Consider the following 23687-nt stretch of genomic DNA (forward strand, 5'->3'; position numbering starts at 1 on the left):
AACAAACCTCATTAACTGTGTCCATTTTTGACAAAGAACCAGGAGTGAGAGGGACGGGTGACCTTTCTTTGTCCTTAAGGTACACATTTCAAGGCAGTTACTTATGAATAAATGAGAATTTTTTACTAGGAAAAAAAATAACAAGCATATGTGACATAGAAAACTGAATAGATTATTCATTTTCATCTTTACTCTTTCTATTATGGGAAAAAGAAATATTTCTTCTATCATTTCCCCTTATAAGTCTTTAAGGTAATTTAAAATAACCAATGAGCTGCCACTACCAGGATAATTACTCAGATATGCATGTATCCAGTTTACTTGCCTCCGAATAGAAATACGGTAATTTTCTGAGCAATCACACGCACACACACACACACACACACACACACACACAAAAGGCATACCTACAAAGAAGTTTGTGCGTTACAAATGATTTAATGACTATGGAGAGATCTGACCTAAGAAAGAAAAAAAGGCCCGATACAATGAACACATGCATGAACAGGCAAGACACAGAGAAGTACACAGGACCTGACACAAAATCAAAACTGTAAATTATGAGACGCAGTACAAACAGTCCATCTTCAGGCTATGGAAATGCGAGCTATAAAGAGTGCGTGCTTGGGGAGCTCGTCAGGAAGGCTAAAACTGAGACAGGAAAAAGAATACCAGTGTCCCGGATATAAAGAAAACACACTAGCAGCCCACACAATCCCCCCAGAAGGAACTGGCATGCCCTAAAGAGAAATCCAAGACACCTGAGAAAGCGCTGGAAAAACTAATCGGGGGTAATTTCGAAACACAAAGTCACGAATTTTCAAAATCCATACAATTGTTGAAAAGACGCAATCTTGCATTCCTCATTGACTCACTGCCCGACGTGAGTGTGCAGAACCACTGAACAGCACAATGATATCTCTGTCCGGTTGTCTCAGTTAAATGAGTACCCAGTCACCATGGGATCTACGTGCCGAGCCACCGCGGGATCTACGTGCCGAGCCACCATGGCATCTACATGAAGGGGTGGCCGGGCTGGGGAGCTCATCCTTTCACATTCATGCCTCCCTGCACCACAAACCACCCAATCCTCTTGCTGCCAAGAGTGCTGGCATCTAGCTGGATCACGGGAGAAAATGAGCTGCCCCACCCGCTCCCCCAGCCTGCATCCCATGACTGTTGAGAAGGGCACACATAGGCCCAGGGCCTTTGTCCCAATTTGGGGACACTCCGAAGACCCCCCGAAACCCAGAGCTTCCTGAGTCTGGCTGGGACTTGGATGCAGTTCGGAGGGGAAAAGGCAGGTTAGAGCGGGAGATGAGGCTTTCTGGCCAAGGGTGGACGGGCTCTCTCAAGGCGATGCCGGCGAACTGGTACTCTACGGACTAGGTATTTTGAGAATGAAACAAATGAAAGAGATGATAATGGTCCATGTTATAAAATTACCATTCCATGACTTCACTCTGATCGTCCAATTGCTCCATTATTTCATTTGCCTAATTTGCATGATTTTAAAAAGTAATAAGACTCCATTCAAAAGATCATTCGTGAAAATCATTTTTTTTTCTCCTTCTGGCTCTTTTGAATAAACTTCCTTGAAGAGAATTTTTTTGTTCAGTATTCTTTCTGAAAATATGCACATATTTCACTGTAAAATTATTTTATTTTTACTATTCTGGATAGTTTCTCTAAACGGAAGTACAAGTCCTATGTAATAAAAGCCTAATATGCTAAGTGTCCAGACGGCCATTCGACCAATCAAAGCATAATATGCTAATGATATGCTAAGGCCTCTCAACAGCTCACTATGTTGTGCACTGACTACCAGGGGGCAAACACACCAACTGGGAGGTTAGCTTGCTGCTGGGGTCCAGCCGATCTCAGGACTGAGAGAGACGGGTCAGACACACCCTGGAGCCCTCTCGCAGTCCCTCCCCAGCTGGCCAACCTCCCGCATCCCTCCCCGTCCCCCATCGTGCACCAGTGGGGTCCCTCGGCCTGGCCTGCACCCTCTTGCAATCCTGGCTGAGGACTACACCACCCCCCAGAGTGCACGAATTTCATGTACCGGGCCTCTAGTTTTATATAACATACATGATGTTGAATAATTGAGAATGGCATTATGCTAAGTACAACAATAGGCACAAGAACAACATGTATTCACATTGTACATTTTTTCAGGAGCTCCAAGCCCTTCCTCAGACATTAACCCATCCTCACAACACTCTCCTGAGGTTGGTAAGGGGCAGGTATTATTAACCAGACACCTGTTCTTTGTTTGTTTTATTAAAATATATTTTTATTGACTTCAGAGAGAAAGGGAGAGAGAGAAACATCAATGATGAGAGAGAATCATCTATCAGCTGCCTCATGCACATCCCCCCACTGGGGATCAAGCCCACAACCCGGGCATGTGCCCTGGCCGGAAATCGAACTGTGACCTCCTGGTTCATGGGTGGACGCTCAACCACTGAGCCACACTGGCCGGGCTTCACAATAGACTATGGCGCTCTACTTGTGTCCTTGAAATCGGGAACGGGGACACGGTCGTATGAAAAAGTGGCCTCGCTGCTGGAGTTCATAAATTCTGTTCGGCTTTGGATGAGTTCAAAGAGCTGCCATGTAAGAAAAGCCTTACAGAGGGAATTTATCTGATTATGGCAGTAATAATTACCCAGCTGTTTATGGCAGATAGAGAAATAATTCATGCAGGCAAGAGGCCGTGGTGGCAATGACACTCCGCATTTAGTAAATATGCAAACTGTTCACTTCTAATTAACCAAGCTCGAGGATGCCCTTATTAAACGTATAAACTAAAAGTGCCTCCCTGACAAGTGATGAATTGTTACATTGCACCAACTCTTGCCGCAGAATTACGGCAGTGAACTTGGGGCTTAACTTCATTAAGAGATCTTGTGGGATAGTTAAATGAGGATGGACAGCATAACAAGGCTCACCTGACAGCCAATGATACCTTAGCGCTTAATGGAACTGCGCCTCTCCCTCTGCCCCGCCGAACTGCTCAGATTCATGATAGATAAACCGGGAAGTTCATTTGAGTTCCAATAATAAAAGTGAACGGAGTATCAGGACAGCCCACTGAGGGAGGCCACCCGCCACGTTACCTCCCCTGTGTAGTGATTTTACCACACAGCCGATTTTTAGGATTTGCACGTTTTTCATGTATCGGCACGGGAAATCTACCACTCTTTGACCTAAAATTCCTTGTTGAGTAACAATAAATGGTCTTATTGAGTAGCACTGTAATATCTTTCAAAAAGTAAATGAATGGCCCTGACAGGTGTGGCTCAGTGGTTGAGTGTCAACCTGTGAACCAGGAGGTCATGGTTCGATTCCTGGGGAGGGCACATGCCTGGGTTGTGGGCTCCATTCCCAACAGGGGGCGTGCAGGAGGCAGACAGTCGATGTTTATCTCTCATCATTGATGTTTCTCTCTCTCTCTTTCCCTCTCCCTTCCTCTCTCTGAAATTAATACAAATATATTTTAAGAAAACCTGACAGTACAGCGGTCCATTTCCTTATGCCCCATGGTATTTTATTTTCTGCTTTGAGAGGCAAGCCTTGTTACTGCATATATTTCTGAAAACTCACCCGAGGCTTATCATACTTAAGGCTTCATAGGTAACAGAATCATTATATAGATAAATTCATTTTAAATGAAACAATTTTATTGAAACTAAGCGATTCTGCATAGAACCGAGGCATAATATAATCTAATGCACTGTCAGGAGTACAGGATATTTAAATATAATACAATAAGTTTTTAAGCTAAATAGAATCGCATTTCTATCTTGTCAGTACACGTCTGCCTAAGTTATCACTGAGTTTTAGAAATTATTTCTAATGATGGGTATGCTCAACACCTGTTGAGTAACTGGTCTACAATTTTCACTAGTGGACTAGTGACTATGCTACTCACCTAACTGCGTCATTGGTCTCTGAAATCGCCCTCAGATATTCCTTGAAATAATAATAATTGAAGCCGTATTTCCGAACCTTGTAGCCTCGCCATCGCTTCTGAATCTATTGAAGTGAATAGAAAGATAAAATATGCCAGTGAACATTTTTAGTGAAAGCATTAACAGTTCCTCAGAATAAAGGTAATGATGGATGACAATGCATATAAATTATATCATAAGTTTTTCCATTAACATAACAATATGTATAGGTGCCAGTGTAGGTTGTAGTCATAGATTGCTTACATAATGTTATCATGCCAAAACTTAATTTGTTTTAAAATATTTATAATTGTTTCATACACACTAAGTATGAAATTAGCTACCAAAAGGTTAAATATTTGCTTTACTAATTCCTATCAATTCTACTCCCCGACTGAACAAGTTTTTTGTTTTACATAACCAACTGACTTGAAGATTGTATTTGGTCTCATTGAAATCAATTTTTTAAAAATATGTTTTTATTGATTTCAGAGAAAGGATCGGAGGAGGAGGAGAGATAGAAACATCAATGATGAGAGTGAGTCACTGATCAGCTGCCTCCTGCATGCTCCCTACTGAGGATCAAGCCCACAACCTGGGCATGTGTCCTGATGAGGAATCAAACTGTGACCTCCTGGTTCATGGGTTGATGCTCAACCACTGAGCCACACTGGCTGGGCTGAAATAAATTTTTTACGTGGGCTTTTTAAATTCAGTGGTATCAGTTCTCTAAACAAAATGTCTTGCATCTTCATCAAGCTATTTGAATACTTCTTTAACAATAACAAGAGCTAACATTTATTGAGTTTTTATTTCATGTCCTTCAAAGTAATCAGCAACTTTCAGAAGTGATTGGTATGAAACAATTATTGTCATTGATCAGCTCTGAATAGATAATTTTAAACAGTCATTGCGAGCTCAGCAGATTACAGCTTGTTAACGGGCAACTTCCAAATGACCTCTTAAGCTAGTCAAATCAATGATGCATATTCCTCATTAAGTAACATCAAAACGTAAGTGGGCTTATAAATAACATTTATTTTAAGCACTAAAACAAATGGCAAAAAGCCTGATATATCAAAAGTCATCTACTCATAGAAAAGACCTACCTCCATTGAGTTTACTTTAACTCCTCAAAATTCTTACTGACCTTAATGTTATCAAAAGACAGAAAAACAACGTCTTCTCATCTAAAATTAAAAACGAAGACATGGCCAGCTGGTGTGGCTCAGGGACTGAGTGTCGACCTATGAACCAGGAGGTCACTGTTTGATTCCCGGTGAGGGCACATGCCCAGGTTGCAGGCTTGATCCCCAGTAGGGGGCGTGCAGGAGGCAGCCAATCAGTGATTCTCTCTCATCATTGATGTGTCTCTCTCTCTCCCCCTCCCGCTTCCTCTCTGAAATCAATAAGAAAACATACTTTTAAAAAAAGAAGACATGGACAACAAATTCACTAATAACATACCTAATGTTGTATATGAGAGCATACAGAAATAGAACACATATTCATAATTACACTTTTTTTTTTATGAATCAGAATGCACAACACTCCTGAAAACTATACAAAGTAATTTTGCCTTCATCTTAATACCACACATAGTGCTGTTAGGAAGCGGACTTCCTAAGCCCAGTGCTTTGGGGGCCTCAGGTGACACCCCATGTTTAACCAGCAGCAGAAATGGAGCATTAACTCTCTACCCGGCCAGACAAAGATGCACAATTGCCCCTCTAGATGGGACAGAGAGCGAAATGAGCTGAGCAGCTGCACCACCTCCTGACATTTGCATAAGATACTAAAAGCTGTGCAAGCAGAGAGAGCTGGGGCGGGCGGGGGGGGGGGTGGGGGGGGGGAGAAGGGGAGTTGGGGGCCAAACTGAAGAGAGATCCGCAATGAAGCAGCCAAGATTCTGGAGGAGAAGCAGAACCCGAACGAATCTGGAGCAAAGTCAAATCAAAGACCAAAAAGGCCATTGAGTGTCACTCAGAGATACAGGAGAAACAGGGCCCAGGAGCCAAGGTAAAAATTTACTGAGCAACTGATTGCCGTATTAATTGACAGTCCTGGCCTGGAGTTTCGTGTAGGCGTCCTGCGGGTTCCGACGGCAGCTTATACCACAGCAGAACTCCGCGGACCTGTCTATGTTGGGGGGCTTTGGCAGGACCCCAAAGCTCATGAGATCTTCTATCCACATGAGAACTGCACTTCCAGTCTGCCCACCCCACACAGCCCAGGCAGGAGTTCAAAACAGCCTGAAGATCCCCCACAAGGCCTAACATGACTCCAGCTAGGGCCAGAGGGACGGAGATGGAAAGGATTTAAAACAAATGACTTGTTTTACTCCTGCTTAGAGAAGAGCAAGCTGGCGTTGGTTGAGGTATTAAGGAACCTCGACATAAGCACCGACTATAAGCCTAGAACTGCAGATACAAAGACGAAGAAGATTAGATTCGGGGCCCCAAGGGACTTACAGGGGGCGGGGGGTGCATACGGCATGTAAATGAGTAAGGCTAATAAGATGTCACCGGTTCTATAACAGAAGCGTGTCCATGGTAAAACAGGGACATCAAAAGAGAGAGTGATCAATTCCACATGGGTTGGGGGATCGTAAAGTCTTTAGAGAAAAGGTGACCCTTTGAAAATGAAATGCAGCAAAGCAGAACAAGAATATCTATTGCAACATAAAATAATCACAACGGGGTCCTGGCTGGTTTTGCACAGTGGATAGAGCATTGGCCTGCGGACTGAAGAGTCAAAGTTCAATTCCGGGCCAGGGCACATGCCCGGGTTGTGGGATCAATCCCCAGTAGGGGGCGTGCAGGAGGCAGCCAATTAATGATTCTTTCTCATCACTGATTTTTTTTTCTCTCTCTCTCTCTCTCCCTCCCCCTTTTCTTTCCTCTCTGAAATCAATAAAAATATATCTTTTTAAAAATCACAACATGTAATTGATTCATTATGAAGAATGACATCTATTTAGAAATGGATAGGCTAAAAATAATTTTTTTTAGAAATTCCTCTCTTTTCAGAAATGGCCCCCGAGCCTCCTTGAAAATAGAATGTAATTTATTTGTCAGACTAGGAGTCCAGGGTCAGGATAGAGTTTGCCATTGGCTCCATATATGAAGCAAATTAAAAAAAAACAGAAGTTTTTTCTTTCCTTATTCATGACCTGGGGGCATGTCTATGACTCTATTCTAAGCAAGGTCAACAGGCCACTGCCACTGGGGGTGTCTGCCTCTGGATCAGACAAAGAAGCCAGAGGATCTACTGCTTCCTCTTGGTTTTCCCCCTGAAACCACAGAACAGGGCGGTGGACAGAGAGATAGTGGAGACTGTCCCTGGGCGAGGCTCCCAGCACAGGCACCCCTGGAGAGCGACGCACCTTCCCGCAGGAATATAAATAATCAAAAGAACGTTAATTCACCTGCCATAGTTCAATACAGGCCTTCCAGGAGGTCTCTTACCATCTTTTTTCACTCCCAATAAAATCCTTTATGACCAGAAGTAAGAATGAATAGCTTAATGAAAGAAAATATAAGACAATGTAGGTTTTAAGGACATTAATAAAATTCGCTTAAGTAACATCTCCATTTATAACAGCTTCACAATCAAGCTATGACCATAATGTCTGAGACCAAAAAAAACCCAAAAAAGTTTTGCCGTCCCAGTCCCCAAATCTGTGCAAAAGCCAAGCCAGCCTCAGAATCACTAACTTCAGCTTTCTATCAGGAAAATAACACATAACAATGAACACAAAAATGATAGAAATAAAACTTCTAAGCTGGAAACTGACTTTATTACTGTTAAATCATTTGAATAATTTCTAATTGATTTGTATTGGGCAGGAATCTTAAATTCCAGAACCACGTTCATCTATTTATCACAATATTCTCTATGACACATGGAAACGAATACATTGCTTCATTAATATTTATGGTCTTTCTCCAGTTATGGCTCAGAGATATTTAACATTCTAAAACATAAGCATTGATAATTACATGTTTTACATTTTACTCTAATTTTTAATACTGCCAGGATTATTTAGGATAGCTAACTTTTTAACTATGTACTCTTTTCTCTCTTTACCATTAGCATATCAATCAAATTTGCATTATTCTGGTTTGCTCATTTTATTAAAAACGAATTCAAGACACAATTGACTTTTCATTTGTTTAACAAGTGAAGAAATATTTACCCTGACAGCCATTGCATTGTAGATATTCATCTTCATATCATGATATGCTAACTGTGAATCAAGAAGAAGAAAAAAAAGATGGCATATATTTCAGTTACACAAAGACAGTGCAGCTTTTTCTTACATATAAAAGATAAGAATCTTTATACATAATACATAATAAGAGCTTGAGGCTTAGAAAAATGAAATCAAACTTTGTATTGAAGAGATAGGCTTCCTAATACATAATGCAGGCTTAACCAGAAAAATCTATGGTAGTCAAACTAGGCGCTAATGGAGATATATGATCATAAAATGCTCTCCGCTGAGTTTGATAATCAATGGAGCTCTACTGAGAATAGAATAACAAAGCAGAAATATTCACAAGTGCTGGTGACACGTAGCATTGTATGATTTATTCACTGGGGCTCTCTTAGCCAAAACTCACAGAAACATAAAAGGAATTCATATTTCAAGACGTCTGGTTTAATGAAAAATTCAAAGAAAGGCTGTCTTCAGTCGAAAGCATTCAAGGATGGGGATGCAGCGATGGAGGAAAATTGTGCCTTCCAACCATCTGTACAAAATGCTCTGTACTTAGCTGCCTCCCGAGGAATGCTCGGGAATTCGGTTCCGTTTAACATTCATTTTAACACCATAAAACCATAAATACAATGATATCTCGTTACAGCAAATCCCCTGATACAGGGAAGACTTCCGAAAGTCTGGGTTCCTTTCTGGTAGAGACACTCCTGTCTATTAATAGGCATGTCTCTGTTCTAGCAAATCCCCATTTGCCACCATCGCTTATTTCAATGAAAATACTGCTTGAAATAAAGCTTCCCCATCCATCCCATCTTTTAATTAAACATATAAAATTAACCAAGGTCATGAGAGGGCAATACACAGCAAAGGAATAAAATACACATGTTTTTCCCAACATGAAATACAACATGATCCATTTTTATTCAAAATTCGTGCGATTAATAGTTTCTAGAGCCCAGGTAACAGGTGCTGTGTCAGGCAAAATGAGAGACAAGTGCCTTCTCTTTTTACATAGGGGTTTGTTTTTTTTTTCCCTTTCCCCGCAACACATAGGCATTTGTAGGAAAGGGTTCCGCTGTAATTAGTATTGTTTGCCTTGCCCGGTCTGATCCAAAGCAAATTGTCTGTGCTGAGCAGGGCTGGCTTATTCATCAACAGTCCGGGCAATTAGGGAACAGTTGGCTGCAATATGTTATTCACAAATGAACACAACGGCGGGACTTCATTCTCAATTCACCGTCTTTGTTTTCGCAATCAAGGCGTACTTCTTGGTGTTGGAGGTGAATTCCAAGTACTTTCTTTAAGATCCTACTTCTTCAAGGCATATCGAGGCAGGTATGAACATTAAGTATTTTTATGCAAGAGACACCTATTGGAAATCACATACTGGAAAAAAATTGGGGTTCAGAATAAGATGTTCCTTATTTTTATCACACTGCTGTTCAGTAGGCATCCCTGAGTGTGTGGGAGCTTTTCGGCCACCGACCCGGGTTCCATTCCTCAGGCTGCGTTTAGAGGCCTGTGGCTTTGAATACGTGCCTGAAGGTCGCCCAGCCTGCATCCCAGCCCCACACAATAGGACTCTCCTTACTTTCGAGAGTTGTTGTGAAGACTGTCATGGATAAAGGGGCTTGGGACACCGTGATGGTCATCACGGGAGGGACCACCCCTGGTGCTGCGAGAAGCATGTCCTCCAGCTCTCAATGAAATCCAGACTGCCTAAGACTGTGGTCGGCAAACTGCGGCTCGCGAGCCACATGCGGCTCTTTGGCCCCTTGAGTGTGGCTCTTCCACAAAATACCACGTGTGGGAGCGCACGTACAGTGCGGTTGAAACTTCGTGGCCCGTGCGCAGAAGTCAGTATTTTGTGGAAGAGCCAGTATTTTGTGGAAGAGCCACACTCAAGGGGCCAAAGAGCCGCATGTGGCTCGCGAGCCGCAGTTTGCCGATCAATGGCCTAAGAGATTCAATTTTATTCTAAGAGAAGAGGAAAGAGAGATACAACTTTTAGGCCTCAGGATTCTCAATTGTATAGTTAAAAGGTGGAAGAGCACTTTGATTCCAATGAGTCGGTCTTGTGTGAACCAGTAATTGGTGTCACCTTTATTTTCAATTCCCTAAAGTACACACACACACACCACACCAAAAAACCATATGTGAGACCATTTTGAGTAATATATCTATACAAACTTGACCAGATCAACTGGCTTTCCTTGCTAGCAAGGGTGATACAGAGACAATATTTGTGCTGGAATGGTGGCAGTGGAATCTTGAAAGCCCATGCACATCTGGATACCAGAGCGGATGGGCCTGGGACTTCATTATTTCCCACATCAGTGTCACCCTCATTGCATCATTTTGAGTAGAATCATTAAAATGATTTATTACCAAATAATCATGAGTATTTGTGGCATATGCTTTGCCTTGTTTGCTGGCAACCGATACCAAACTGGTGATAATCAACAGCTGATTTTTAAAATAACTTGTATTTTTTCCACACACAAAACAATTAAAAGTCAATTACATTCTTTCTCCCAGTTGCTATTAATAGAATCTTTAAAAGCAGGTGAGCCAAACTAAATTCATTTCATAATTAGGTGAAACTATGTTAATAAAGTTTTTAAAATATATATATTTTATTGATTTTTTACAGAGAGGAAGGGAGAGGGATTGTGTTAGAAACATCGATGAGAGAGAAACATCAATCAGCTGTCTCCTGCACATCTCCTATTGGGGATGTGCCCGCAACCCAGGTACATGCCCTTGACCGGAATCGAACCTGGGACCTTTCAGTCCGCAGGCTGACGCTCTATCCACTGAGCCAAACCAGCCAGGGCAATAAAGTTTTAAGTTAATATTAGTAAGGCAGAGTCTTAAGTTATTCAGACTTAGGTGTTTATCTAAAAGGCAAGACCCTAAAGGGAAAAAAATCTATGATGTTTCAGTTTTATGCCCTGACATCAAAGGGTGCTAAGTGTTGACTTATTAACTTATAACTTATTTGGAAGTTCTATAAAGAAGTTTATTTTTAAAATTGGACACTTTCTCATCTATAGAAGAAACACTTACCTACCTAATGAAGAGAAATAAAAATGCCTGTAGAAGCAACCATGTCAATCTCATCAGATAAAGGGGCTTGGGACACAGTGACGGTTATTATGAGGGGGATCTCTTAGCCAAAACTAAAAATAGTGAGCAAGCCCAGCCTGTGTGGCTCAGTGGTTGAGCATCGACTTATGAACCAGGAGGTCAGGGTTCAATTCCTGGTCAGGGCACATGCCTGGGTTGTGGGCTTGATCCCCAGTAGGGGGCAGGCAGGAGGCAGCCTATCCATGATTCTCTCTCATCATTGATGTTTCTATCTCTCTCTCTCCCTCCCCCTTCCTCTCTGAGATAAATAAAAACATATTTTTTTTTAAAAGAAAATTTTAAAAATCAAAAGCAATAGGCATCCAGGAAACAAGACAGAGGCAAAGCACAGAAGAAGATTAGAACTGGGCTGTGAAACTGTGGGTTAATGCGGGCGTGGGAGTGGAGGATGTGCGGCACTTCAGGGCTAGGGAAGCTAGCTGGTGCCACTGTGAGGATGCTGTAGACCAGGGTTCCTCAAACTTTTTAAACGGGGGGCCAGTTCACTGTCCCTCAGACCGTTGGAGGGCCAGACTATAGTTTAAAAAGAAACTATGAACAAATTCCTCTGCACACTGCACATATCTTATTTTGAAGTAAAAAAAACAAAACGGGAACAAATACAGTATTTGTATTTCCATGTGGCCCGCGGGCCGCAGTTTGAGGACCCCTGCTGTAGAAGCTGGAGAGAAATACCCAGATATGGTAGAGTTTGGAGGGGGGCTGTCTAAGGAGACCCAGGACTTCGGTCGTTGCACGGCCCACTGGCTGTTTGAGCTTGGCCACATTTGAGACTGTTGACACTCTGTCTAACGGTTTTCGCCCCTGATTCCTGTGACATTGTGTCTCTGCTTTCCTATTTATTATCTTCCTCGGATTCTTGCCTCTGCCCAAACCCCACCACGAGGGTGGGGGGGGGGGAGGGAGGAGAGAGAGAGAGGGAGAGAGAGAGAGAGAGAGAGAGAGAGAGAGAGAGAGAGAGAGAGAAGAGAAACATCAATGATGAGAGAGAATCATTGATTGCCTCCTGCAGACCCCACACTGGGGATCGAGCCCGCAACTGGGTATGTGCCCTGACCGGGTATCAAACCGTGACCTCCTGGTTCATAGGTTGATGCTCAATCACTGAGCCACACCACCCAGGCTCAGTTGATGTTTATTGGCTGTGTTATGGGCCAGAGATTAGTCTAAATGTTGGTGATCCAAAAATGAACAAGCTACAGTGTCTACTCACCATCTAAAAAGTAGAGAAAAATCATCAACAAATAAGCACGTATAGGTATATATTCTGTGAAAGGTTCTTTTACAAAAATAAAGCCTCTGGTGTCATTTGGGTGCAAAGAAACAAGTCATCACTTCTCCACTGGAAAATCAGGAATGGCCTCTCAGAAGAGGATTCACACTAAAAATTAAATCCAATTTTGTTTGTACGTAAATATTTACCAAAAATAACTTTGAAATTACCTCTAAATCTGACTGAAGTGAATGAGTTATGGTATATTGTATAATTTTAATGCTACCATATATAAGTTGTGTAATATTTACCTTTATCTTGTGTTGATAACATTTCTTTCCTAAGTAACTTCTCCACCATTTCTGAATAACTGTTACAACTCTGTGTAAATACCTGAGTGAAAAATATACTTATTAATACGCTTTCACTGGAACAAAAATATCTCTGACAACCTGCTTAGAATATACCTTCCTGCAATACAAAAGATCAAATTCAAAGCCAAGTGAGTGTGTGCTTTCAAAAAGTGGAGAGTTGCCATTCTGGGATATAATTCATAATTTCTAGAAGTAGAAAAAGAAAGGTATAGATAATGACTCAGTATTTCTTTAGGAGCTGCTGATTAAATAATTTCTTTAAAATTCCAAATTATTCTTCAATGTTTTACTCTCTAAAATATTTGTTAATTCTAAGACAATAAAACCAGTCATGGTGACATGTTGAGAGATAAGCCAGGCACTGTTGCTGTGAATCACGGAATTTAGAAGTAAGTCTTGAGGTCAGGACACGGTTCCCCTCTCCATTCTTTCCTTATATTACTCAGTCTGTCTAGGTGAATGTTGTGTTCGTCTGCCGAATTCAAAAGACTCTCTTTGCTGCCATGTTTTTAGTTTACTGTGATCAAAGATGAAAACTTCACACTTTAAAATATATTTTTACTGATTTCAGAGAGGAAGTGAGAGGGAGAGAGAGATAGAAGCATCAATGATGAGAGAGAATCATTGATCTACTGCCTCCTGCAGGCCCCCTTCTGGGGATCCAGCCTGCAACCCAGGCATGTGCCCTGACCTGGAATCGAACCATGACCTCCTGGTTCATGGGGCAATGCTCAACCACTGAGCCACACCGGCCAGGCAAAACATCACACTTTAATTTGCATGTCTGGTTCCTACTAGCTAATAACTTAAGGACATACACAGTATGATCTCCACCTGAATTCTGAATTATTACTGGTGAGGCATATTCGTCCTTCACCTTATCCAGGAAAATATTTTTTTCAGGATGGAAGGGAAGCTGAAGGACAGTTTGAGCACTGAAGAAAAAGTGGATCAGTTAAGGATCAACTTCAATCCCTTTGCAATAGGAATGGTATCGTTCTGGTATCATTTACCAACTTGTTGGCAAAAATTGGAATAGCGTTCTCTTTGTTTCGTTTTTCTTCTTTCTTACCAGTCAATGAATTAATTGCTATTAATACCAGTCATTTGTGACATCCAGTGGAATTTGAAGAAAAGAATTTTGTCAAGTATGTTTACAATATTGAGAATAGTTGCAAGTCAAGAAATGGTCAATATAATTTAGTTTTCTGATATGTAGGAAAAATGACCAAAATATTTATATTTTTAAAAAGGACATTATAGCCCTAACCAGTTTGGCTCAGTGGATAGAGCGTCGGCCTGCGGACTCAAGGGTCCCAGATTTGATTCCAGTCAAGGGCATGTACCTTGGTTGTGGGCACATCCCCAGTAGGGAGTGTGCAGGAGGCAGCTGATCGATGTTTCTCTCTCATCCATGTTTCTAACTATCCTTCTCCCTTCCTCTCTGTAGAAAATCAATAAAATATATTTTTAAAAAAGGACATTATATAATTCATTAGCTTCATTACAGTAACATAAAAGATTACTTGAAGTGAGTACTACATGCATAAGTTACATTTTGTAAGGAGTATATTTTTATGGTATATCTGAATTTTCAATGACAAAATCAATATACCTGATATACGTCCGAACTTGACATCCTCGAAACCAGCTCTGGATTTTAACTGCTGCCTCATTCTCTTTTTTTCTAAATGCATCCACAACACTTAAAAAAAAAAAAAGAAACTTTTCATTAGTGACAAATATGACTCTAAAGCAAGCCAATCAGTTAAAATTAATATTTATTTTCTTCCAAAATGGTCATGATCATTCAAACGTCATTTTAAATAAAATTAAAAAAGGGGGCGGGGGCATCTGTAATATTTTCAACAATAAAGATAAATTTTAAAAAAACTAAATAGGAATAAAGCATTTCAGAAATCAAGAGCTACGTTTAGAAAAATGAACCTTTCTCTGAGGGACCATGTGCTTTCAACAGGTTTACTTTTTAAACATTTTTTATGATCACTTACTTTGCAACTAACTAATTTGCAACTGATGTTATAAGAAAATAAAGAAACGGTGTGGTAGTTTTTATTTTATTTTTTTTAAAACCTACCACGCAGGATTAAAATGTCTGCATATTTCAGTCAACACATCAGTTACATGAATCGCCTCTAAGTAAAATAAATCTATCACAGAATGCCAATTCTAGATAGAATTCTCAGAAAGTCCATTTCAGTTAAAGGAGGCAGGGGAGAGGGCCATGGGGGTTATAAAGAGATAAAGAGATACAAAATGCAGTCATCAGATCTATTAACTTACAGCCCGAAGAGGTTCAATGAAGACACACTTCCATCTGCATTTTAGCGATCATTACCATTCTCCTTTCCCCCCTCCATTTGATGCAGTGATATTGCTGAGGGCAACTACTGTGGGCTACAGAGGGATTTCCCTCCCAGAATGCTGCTGGGCACATAATTAGCACTTTATGTTTGCTGAGTGAATGAAGAATGGCCAGTCATTTATTTCTTGATTTTAAACGCAATTCCCTCAGAATTATGTTTTTTGGAGAGAGGTTATTTTTTTGTTGTCATTGTAGGTTATGTTAAGTATATAGACTTCATTACGTTTATTCATCATAATTAGAAGAAAAACAGAATAGAAAGTAAAAAGACATGAAACAATAAAAATTCTTAGACAATACTATGATGTTGGCTGACAGAAAGAAAAATAGGATGAGCTGTTAAGCTGTCAGTGACAAATAGTTGGAGAAACAAGGAGGTGGATGAGAGTTCTAGGTAAGCAGGAGAGTTACCCAGAAAGTCTGACTGAAAAGGAACCACAAAAGCAGAGGGAGGAACCAAAATTTGCATCAAAGGCAGTGATCCAGATGTGCAAGAGTGCAGCCCGCCAGTGTGGCTCAGTGGTAGAGCGTGAACCTATTAATCAGGTCATGGTTCGATTCCTGGGCAGAACACATACCTGGGTTGTGGGCTCGATCCCCAGTGCAGGGCCTGCAGAAGGCAGCCATGTTTCTGTCTCCCCCTCCCCCTCCCCCTCCCCTCCCCTTTCCCTTTCTTTCTCTCTCTTTCTTTCTTTCTTTCTTTCTTTCTTTCTTTCTTTCTTTCTTTCTTTCTTCTTTCTTCTTCTTCTTTCTCTCACTCTCCCCCTCCCTCCCTTTCTCTCTCTCTCTCTCTCTCTCTCTCTCTCTCTCTCTCCTCTCTCTCTCTCTCTCCCTCCCTCCCTCCCTCCCTCATCAATAAAACCATATTTTAAAAAGACAACAACCAAGAAGAGCATGCGGAAGATAAGGAAAGAATAACTTCACTCAATAAGGCTGATGAGAAGTGAAAGTCATGATAACAGGATTAAATGGTTTCTTAAGGTTATTTAACCCACTGTTGCCATTAACATTTAATATCACAGTAGATCTATTTTCCTTCTTCCTAATGGTCTCTATTTAAATGACTGAGCACAGCTGTCTCTTCTTTCCCACCAATAATTAGCACTGACTACCTTTGCAAAAGAGGGTGGAAAAGTATGAATAGGTGTATAGATACAGCTATATGTCCTTTGAACTAATGTGTAGTTTGAACTTACCCTTTACTTATAATTGTTGTTAGACATGCAAAAGATAAGCAATCAAATTATCTACTTTGAGTTTATGTATTCTAATATCTCCTGGTAATAATGCTAACATATAATACATAGTCAAGAGCAAAATTAAATTGTTTCATTTTGGAGTTATAAATAATAATGTATATAAATCCAAGCACAAGTATTGTCCTATACTTATTAGAACTATATATCTTAAAGGGCAACATTTTAAAAATATCTAGTAGTTCACTTACTACTAAGTTTTAACTTATGTGCTGAAATTTGACTTCTATACACATTTATCTGTTGCTCCTATTTTAAAAACTGCTTAAAAATGAAATTTACAGATATTTGGATTACCACTGGGCTGCTGAATACTCATACAATATGTCATGAACTGCTAGACATTTTATGTTTAAAATGAAAAATGTGGGTAACACTTTATTTTAATGGTATATTAATTAGTTCCAAATTACGATGAAAATCCTATAGCAGTGAATAAAATATGACATCAGCATGAATTTGAAATAAATTTATTATGATCAGTATTATCACAATGAATACTAAATGAATTATTAATGATGAAAGACCAAAAGTATTAATGGGAATGTAATAAAACATCGAGAAAAAGCTGGAAGTTCCTAGACACTTCATCATCAACTAGAAATAAGCACTATAACCCTGGATAACACTATATTCCTGTGCACCATCAATGGCCACAAATTAACTGACAATAAATAGGAAATGAAAAAATGTGTGGTTAAATATGTTAATATGCAAAAACTATGCATTTTGCACATTAACATACTGTGCTCACTCTGAATTCCATGTATTAGCTACTGAATAAATACTAGCTTAAAAACCCAATCGTTTTTCCTTCTCATTATCATATACTTTGTAACTATTTTAGATACCAGGAATAAAATACTAATACTAGCTGTCCTCTATTATAAGATATATTGATGTGTAAAATTACTAGTTTTTGAATATCATTTCACTCTTAGGTCTCAAGGATGTCAACCTCCTTAAAGGCAGACACTATGCCTAATCTATACTTTGTGCTGTGATGATCGCCCACGTGCCCAGTAAACCCTCTCCTATTAATTAATATACCGATACTAATTATCCCAAATAGTTTAGATACTGTCCACTTACGGAGACAAACGAGTCACAGAACAGAGTTCAATGATGTTTTTGAAATAATGGAGGCACCAATTCCCAGGTATGGGGGACACACTAGCTCACCCAGACAGGGGAGTCCAGGTGACCTACATCAGGTTATTAAAGCTCTTTTCATCCAACTGAGGAGTGACGGTGTAAAAAAAAACACCAACACCCCATTTCACAATTTTATTTACGCCGGGCTTTTACTTAAATCATCTCAAGCTGATATCTACGCCCCCCTCCACTCCCTAAGGATAATCCCCTGTATGGTACTACTACTTTTAAACTTGTGATTATGTTCGCAGCCAACAAATGAAGGGCAGGCTTCTACTTCTTGAATGAGAAAACTTGTTGTTAGGAAACCTCTGCTGAAAAACAGCTACAGTCCAAGCCAGCGCTGAGCGGTCCCCGTGGATGGCTTACCTGTTCCTAAAGTAGTACTGATGTCCTAAGAGCGCGCACCGCGCCTGCAGCCGGGCTAGCGAGGCCATCGCCTCCGGCGTCGGCTCTCCCACTGATGTTGCTACCGGTCTCCAAGGCAACCGGGTCAAACCATCAGGCAGATCCAGGGGGGTCCAACTTTGGTTTCCTCCATTTTTCCCCACCCTATGTGTTTCTAAAACATTAGAAAAAAAAACAGTATATTTTGAGTAGAATAAAAATTTACTTTCGTTGCCTCTGTGAGTCAAAGCAGGCGATTCCAGGTGAGGCAGACAGCGTGGTGATGGGGGGGAGAGGACGAGTGGTTGCTTCCGACTTCCGGTTTCCGCCTCCATCGGGTTCCCGGAAGCTCCGCTCAAAATGCTGAACCGCTCGGCGCCAGTCGCTGGGGTTGCGCCGATTGGAGGTAGTTCTCGGGCCTGAGCCTCGAGGCCAGGCTCCTGGGTGTCGTTAATGTTCGGGGCCGCCGGGCGCCCACCGATCGGAGCTCCAGCCGCCGGGAACCGCTGGTGAGGCGGGCGGCCCTGGGGAGGAGACACAGGACGGGGATGCCGGCCCGAGGCCGCCGTACCTGGCGTGGCAGGGGGCGGGAGCGGGGGCGGGTGGGCCGCAGGCAGGGATGCACGCGGTCCGCGGGGGGTGTACTGGAGCTCGGGGAGGGCGTTCGGCAGACTCCGGCTGGTGGCTCGCCTGACACGCCGCGGCATTTTAGGAGCCAAGCTTTCCGTACCCCTGGGCAGGTCACTTCCCAGTGATGGTTGACACGCTTAGGGACCGGAAGCATGGGTCTGAGCCAGGCCCAACGCCCGCATCTACCTTTTAAAATGGACTAGGTCACAGCAGATCACATTCCAGGGATCTAGAGTTCTGGAAGTTTGGTAGAGGAAGCGACCCCACCCACCCAGCGCCCCGCCCCCCACCCCCTTTTTTGGAGTGGGAGTAACCCGTTTCTGTCCCTTGAACATTCTATTCCAGTTCAAATGAGATAGATACGGAGTTCCCTAAGGACATGTACTTGCCAGGATGAAGTCTGGGGCTTGACTACCGCTACAGTGTCTTGTCAACCCATGTCACTTACAGCGGTTCTCAACCTGTGGGTCGCGGCCCCTTTGGCAGTCGAAGGACTCTTTCACAGGGGTCGCCTAAGACCATCCTGCCTATCAGATATTTACATGACGATTCATCACAGTAGCAACATGACAGTGATGAAGTAGCAACGAAAATAATTTTATGGTTGGGGGTCACAACATGAGGAGCTGTATGTAAAGGGCCGGAAGGTTGAGAACCACTGCGTGATATATTGCTTGGACTCTTCCAAGTGCTCCCACTGTGTCCTTAGGACAGCCCTGTGGTAGAAGGTTATTACTGGCACAGGATCCTGGAGTGACCTGTCCAACATCGCCCTGCATTTTCCAGTCCTAGAGCTGGGGGCCGGATTTCTAGTTGAAAATGCCCATGCCTGTCCTGTTTCTTCCCATGATCTTTTCCTCCAAGCGTACCCAAGGCGAGCAGTGAAACAAACAAGCAGATTTCCCACAGACAATGAATTCTCAAACAGCCAGTGTGGAGCAACAGGTGAAATGTGGCTAAAAAAAAAAGTATGTCCATTCCTAGATCAGGCAACAATCGAGAACACAGGGAATCCCAGTAATTTCTCATCTGAATAGTTAAAAGAATATCTTGTTTGGAAAGTGATCAGATCATCCTGTAGTTCATTTTATAATGAATTATAGATTGTGCTGCTTTTAAATTCTCACATTTTCCATTCAGAAAAGCAGGGAGCACATTTTATTTTTTTACAATGGTGATGTCATTTAGCTTAGGGTAAGACATATATGTCTTATGTGTTTAGTATTTTTTGTTTTGGCAGTGGATATACTGTGCAACCACCACACCCCACAAAATATAAGACACTTCCATCACCCAGAATAACATCTCCAGGGTATCTTTCTTAATGTTTCACTATTCAAGCTCTGTGTTAAGGAAGGGAGACAAAATGTGCTGTGTAGACTGGTCTGCTCTTGCTGTGTTGATATTGACTTGTGAGACAGGTGACTATTTAATTGAAAAATATGACTCTTTCAACTCCATCCTCTCCCACCTTCTACCTAAACCCTGGTTAGGCACCTCTTTATAATACAGTTCTCTTTGAAAGAGCCTACCCTATTTTCATCTGGCAGCATACAACTCACCCGTATGACGCCAGAGTATCAAATAGTGCCTAGCACTTAATAATTTTGAATGAAATTCTTAAAATCATGCTTGATTTTGCAGAATGAATGTGTTTCAGACAACTGGAACCTTTATTTTCTAGTTTATCTGCGCAGCCATCCTGTCATTCATCATTTCTTACTGGACTTTTTTTTTTATTCATTGATGGGACATTTACTATACTGTGCATGTAAGTTTCATGCCCGTGGTGAGATCCCAGTGCCCATGGGGATGGGTACTACCAAGTTGTTACTTGTTGGGAGGTTTTACATACATATCATATCATCTTATGTAAAATCTTTTGAGATTTTATTTTTATTATTGCATTTTATAGATGGTGAGAGGGGCAAATATAACTTAAGTAACGTGCCCAAGTGTCATATTTGCAGTATGATTCCAGTATATTTACAAAAATTCTTAAACAATCCACATATACTGCCTATGTAATCTACAATATCTTAAGGAATAATGTACAATATCTTAAGGAATATGTGAACTGGAAAGAATATGCCTGGATTTGTTAACCAACTGGAATTCCTGATGTATTTAACTCTCATATTGACTACTGCTTTTAGGCACCAATTGGGTAATTTATCTCTTTGTTAATTTAATTTGCAAAGTAGAATAACTATATTTTATAGTAAGGAAGCCTAAAGAAGAAAAGTTTTATACAATTAAATAATAAAGATCCTGTGACTTTTTATGTGTTGGGAAAGGAATATATACGTTTTGTTCAAGTTAATCTTATAAGTGATGCATATTATGTTTTTATAAAGAAAGTTATAATAGCTTGAGTGTCTGCAACTTCCTGCCTCATCACTCACATACATTTTTGAAATTAGGATCCAAAGTATATCTAAATTGGTTAATCTAATGTTAACTTTTTAAAATTTGATTCATTTGGTGGACAAATAACATTTAGTATTAAGATACACTTTTCTTTATTTTTACATTATTAATAATTTATAATTAAAGTCAATTTCTGGGGTTTTGGAGGAAGTATATTTAAAGATTGAACTAAACAAATTTTAAAATTAAGTTATTGATAATTAGCATATTGAACAATACTATCTAACTTGATGTGGCTTTGTTTTTAAAAAACATTGAAGTAAACTGTTGATTCAGTACCTTTGTTTCTATAGTTCCATTCCTATTTGGTATTTTTATTATATATATATTTTTCGGTCTGCAAAACTGCAGAGTGAAAAATGTTCATTTTTAATTAACGACTCTTTTATATTGTCTTTAATTTCATGTTGTCAGGTTTGTTTGAGTCAAGTTTCTGTTTCAGCAATTAGAAATCAAAGCAATGGCCGGTATGATTTTGGGCATATGACTCATTGATCTTGCTATAGCTTCTTAGCATCCATATTTATGGAAACCTTTAAACCTCCTTCAATAGTATGCCCTTACCTGACACACTTATTAACTAACCACTTAGAGCAGTGGTTGGCAAACTGCTGCTCGCGAGCCACATGCGGCTCTTTGGCCCCTTGAGTGTGGCTCTTCCACAAAATACCATGCAGGCGCGCACGTACAGTGCGAAGTTGACTTACAACTTTAAGTAAAGTTTATTAAGTTAATTTTAGGGAACGTTGTGGAGTGAAAGAAGATGTTATGTCGAGGACTGAGAAAGGCATGTTGAGATGGTTTGGACATAGAGAGAGGATGAACGAAAGGAGACAGACGAAACAAGTACACAAGATGAGTGTGGATGGGAGAGTTGGAAGGGGTCGACCTCAGCGAACGTACCTCCATCAGATTGAGGACGTTTTTAGCAAAGGCCAGCTTAGGAGTACTCTAACTAAGTTAATAACAACGTACCTACCTATATAGTTTAAGTTTAAAAAATTTGGCTCTCAAAAGGAATTTCAGTCGTTTGTACTGTTGATATTTGGCTCTGTTGACTAATGAGTTTGCCGACCACTGACTTAGAGTGTCTCGTTAATGTGGCAGAAGTTTTGAAACCTGGGTTGCTAAATTTGTAGTCAAGTCATATTTTTCCTTGGCTGTTTGTTCATTTATTTGGTCATTCATTAGTTTGCTCACCCAACAGTTTTTGTTTTTTTTCACATCTATGATTTGTCAAGCACCTGTGGTTTGTCAAGCGTTGTGTATGCGCTGCCTCATAGGTGGTAGGTCCAGTGGGATCACAAGATGTTTGTTTTTAGGTTCTCATTAAAACGAAAAGACAAAGTTGAAAGTTTTATCGGGAACTTGTGAGTGTCTGAAATTATGAACTACAGAGAGTCTATAAAGCTGGAGTCAGCAAACCATGGCCTGCCATCACCTGGTTTGTAACTAAATTTAATTAGAGCACAGCCACACCCATTCGCTCACGTATGGCCTGAGGTATTTTCCCCCTTATGATGGTGAAGGTTGATAGTTTTGACAGAAACCCACTAACCTGCAGGGCCTAAAAGGTTTACCATCAGGCCCTTTATGGAAAAGTGTGCCTACCCCTCCCTGCTATAGACGGTAGAAATTGTGTAATCTACAATTAGAATATGTTGATTCCCTAAGTACTTCTAGAACACTTCCATCTTATATTCTCTTCTGTGGACCTTTCTTGAAATGTTTCACTCTGCAATATCTTGTTAAGGAAGGGAGACAAAATGTGCTGGGTGTACTGATGTGCTCTTGCTGTGTTCATACTAACTTGTGGGACCGGGGACTATTTAATTTTAAAATGTGACTCTTTCAACTCCTTTTTCCTCTACCACCTTCTACCTAAATCCTGGTTAGGCACCTCACTGATCTTGCTGTAGCGTCTTAGCATCCATATGTATGGAAACCTTTAAACCACCTTCAATAGTATGCCCTTACCTGACACATTCACTTAACTAAATCCTGAGTATCTTGTTAATGTGATTGTTCATGATCTTCATATTTGAATTACCTGTCATGTTTAAGAAATAAAATCAGAGTCCTGGGCCCTCTGTCCATCGGCTGATCTAGAATCTTCCAGAGTTGGTTCCAGAAGGACCAGTGTAATTTCTAAACATTCCCAAAGAACACAGATGTCTATCCTTGCCGGCTAGCGGATCATTTCCTCACTGATGACACAGTTCAACGGTTTCTGTTTATTTTTATTAAAGTAATAATTTAAAAAGGCCAAGAGACTTTCAGATGAACGCTAAGGAAAATGATGGGCCATTTTAGAACAGCGAGGCTCCCGTTGAATTTGAACATAGTTTCTGTGTCCCTGGGTTCTGAGATGAGTGTGGTGTGAATATATGCCTTGCGTCTGATTAAACTCTTTTCACATATAGTGGGGCCTTGACTTACGAGTGTCCCGACTAACGAGTTTTTCGAGATACGAGCCATCTCTCGGCCGATTTTTTTGCTTTGAGTTGCGAGCTAAAATTCGGGTT

At 40.8% G+C, this 23687-nt stretch overlaps 2 protein-coding genes across 4 annotated transcripts in view; one reads left to right on the forward strand and one right to left on the reverse strand.

Annotated features, from left to right (window-relative positions):
* Positions 1-18165, reverse strand: part of SPATA17 (spermatogenesis associated 17) — a gene marked incomplete at its 5' end in the record, with an annotated part of 63000 nt that extends 44835 nt beyond the window's left edge. The window contains 5 exons of one of the 2 annotated variants that reach the window (XM_081114385.1): positions 3941-4044; positions 8158-8208; positions 12856-12937; positions 14534-14623; positions 18085-18152. In XM_081114385.1, the coding sequence (XP_080970511.1) occupies positions 3941-4044; positions 8158-8208; positions 12856-12937; positions 14534-14623; positions 18085-18152 (395 nt within the window). Of the gene's footprint in view, positions 1-3940; positions 4045-8157; positions 8209-12855; positions 12938-14533; positions 14624-18084 lie in introns of both variants that reach the window. The other variant, XM_081114384.1, reaches the window with a different exon arrangement.
* A 330-nt stretch (positions 18166-18495) lies between these two features.
* The window catches only part of GPATCH2 (G-patch domain containing 2), an 88941-nt gene continuing 83749 nt past the window's right edge, over positions 18496-23687 (forward strand). For both annotated transcript variants that reach the window (XM_081114386.1, XM_081114387.1), the window contains exon 1: positions 18496-18611. In XM_081114386.1, coding sequence (XP_080970512.1) covers positions 18556-18611 — 56 coding nt within the window. In that variant the 5' untranslated portion in view covers positions 18496-18555. The remainder of the gene's footprint in view (positions 18612-23687) is intronic.

The sequence above is a fragment of the Myotis nattereri genome (assembly GCF_964212035.1).
Source record: "Myotis nattereri genome assembly, chromosome: 20".
In the NCBI taxonomy this organism is placed as follows: Eukaryota; Metazoa; Chordata; class Mammalia; order Chiroptera; family Vespertilionidae; genus Myotis; species Myotis nattereri.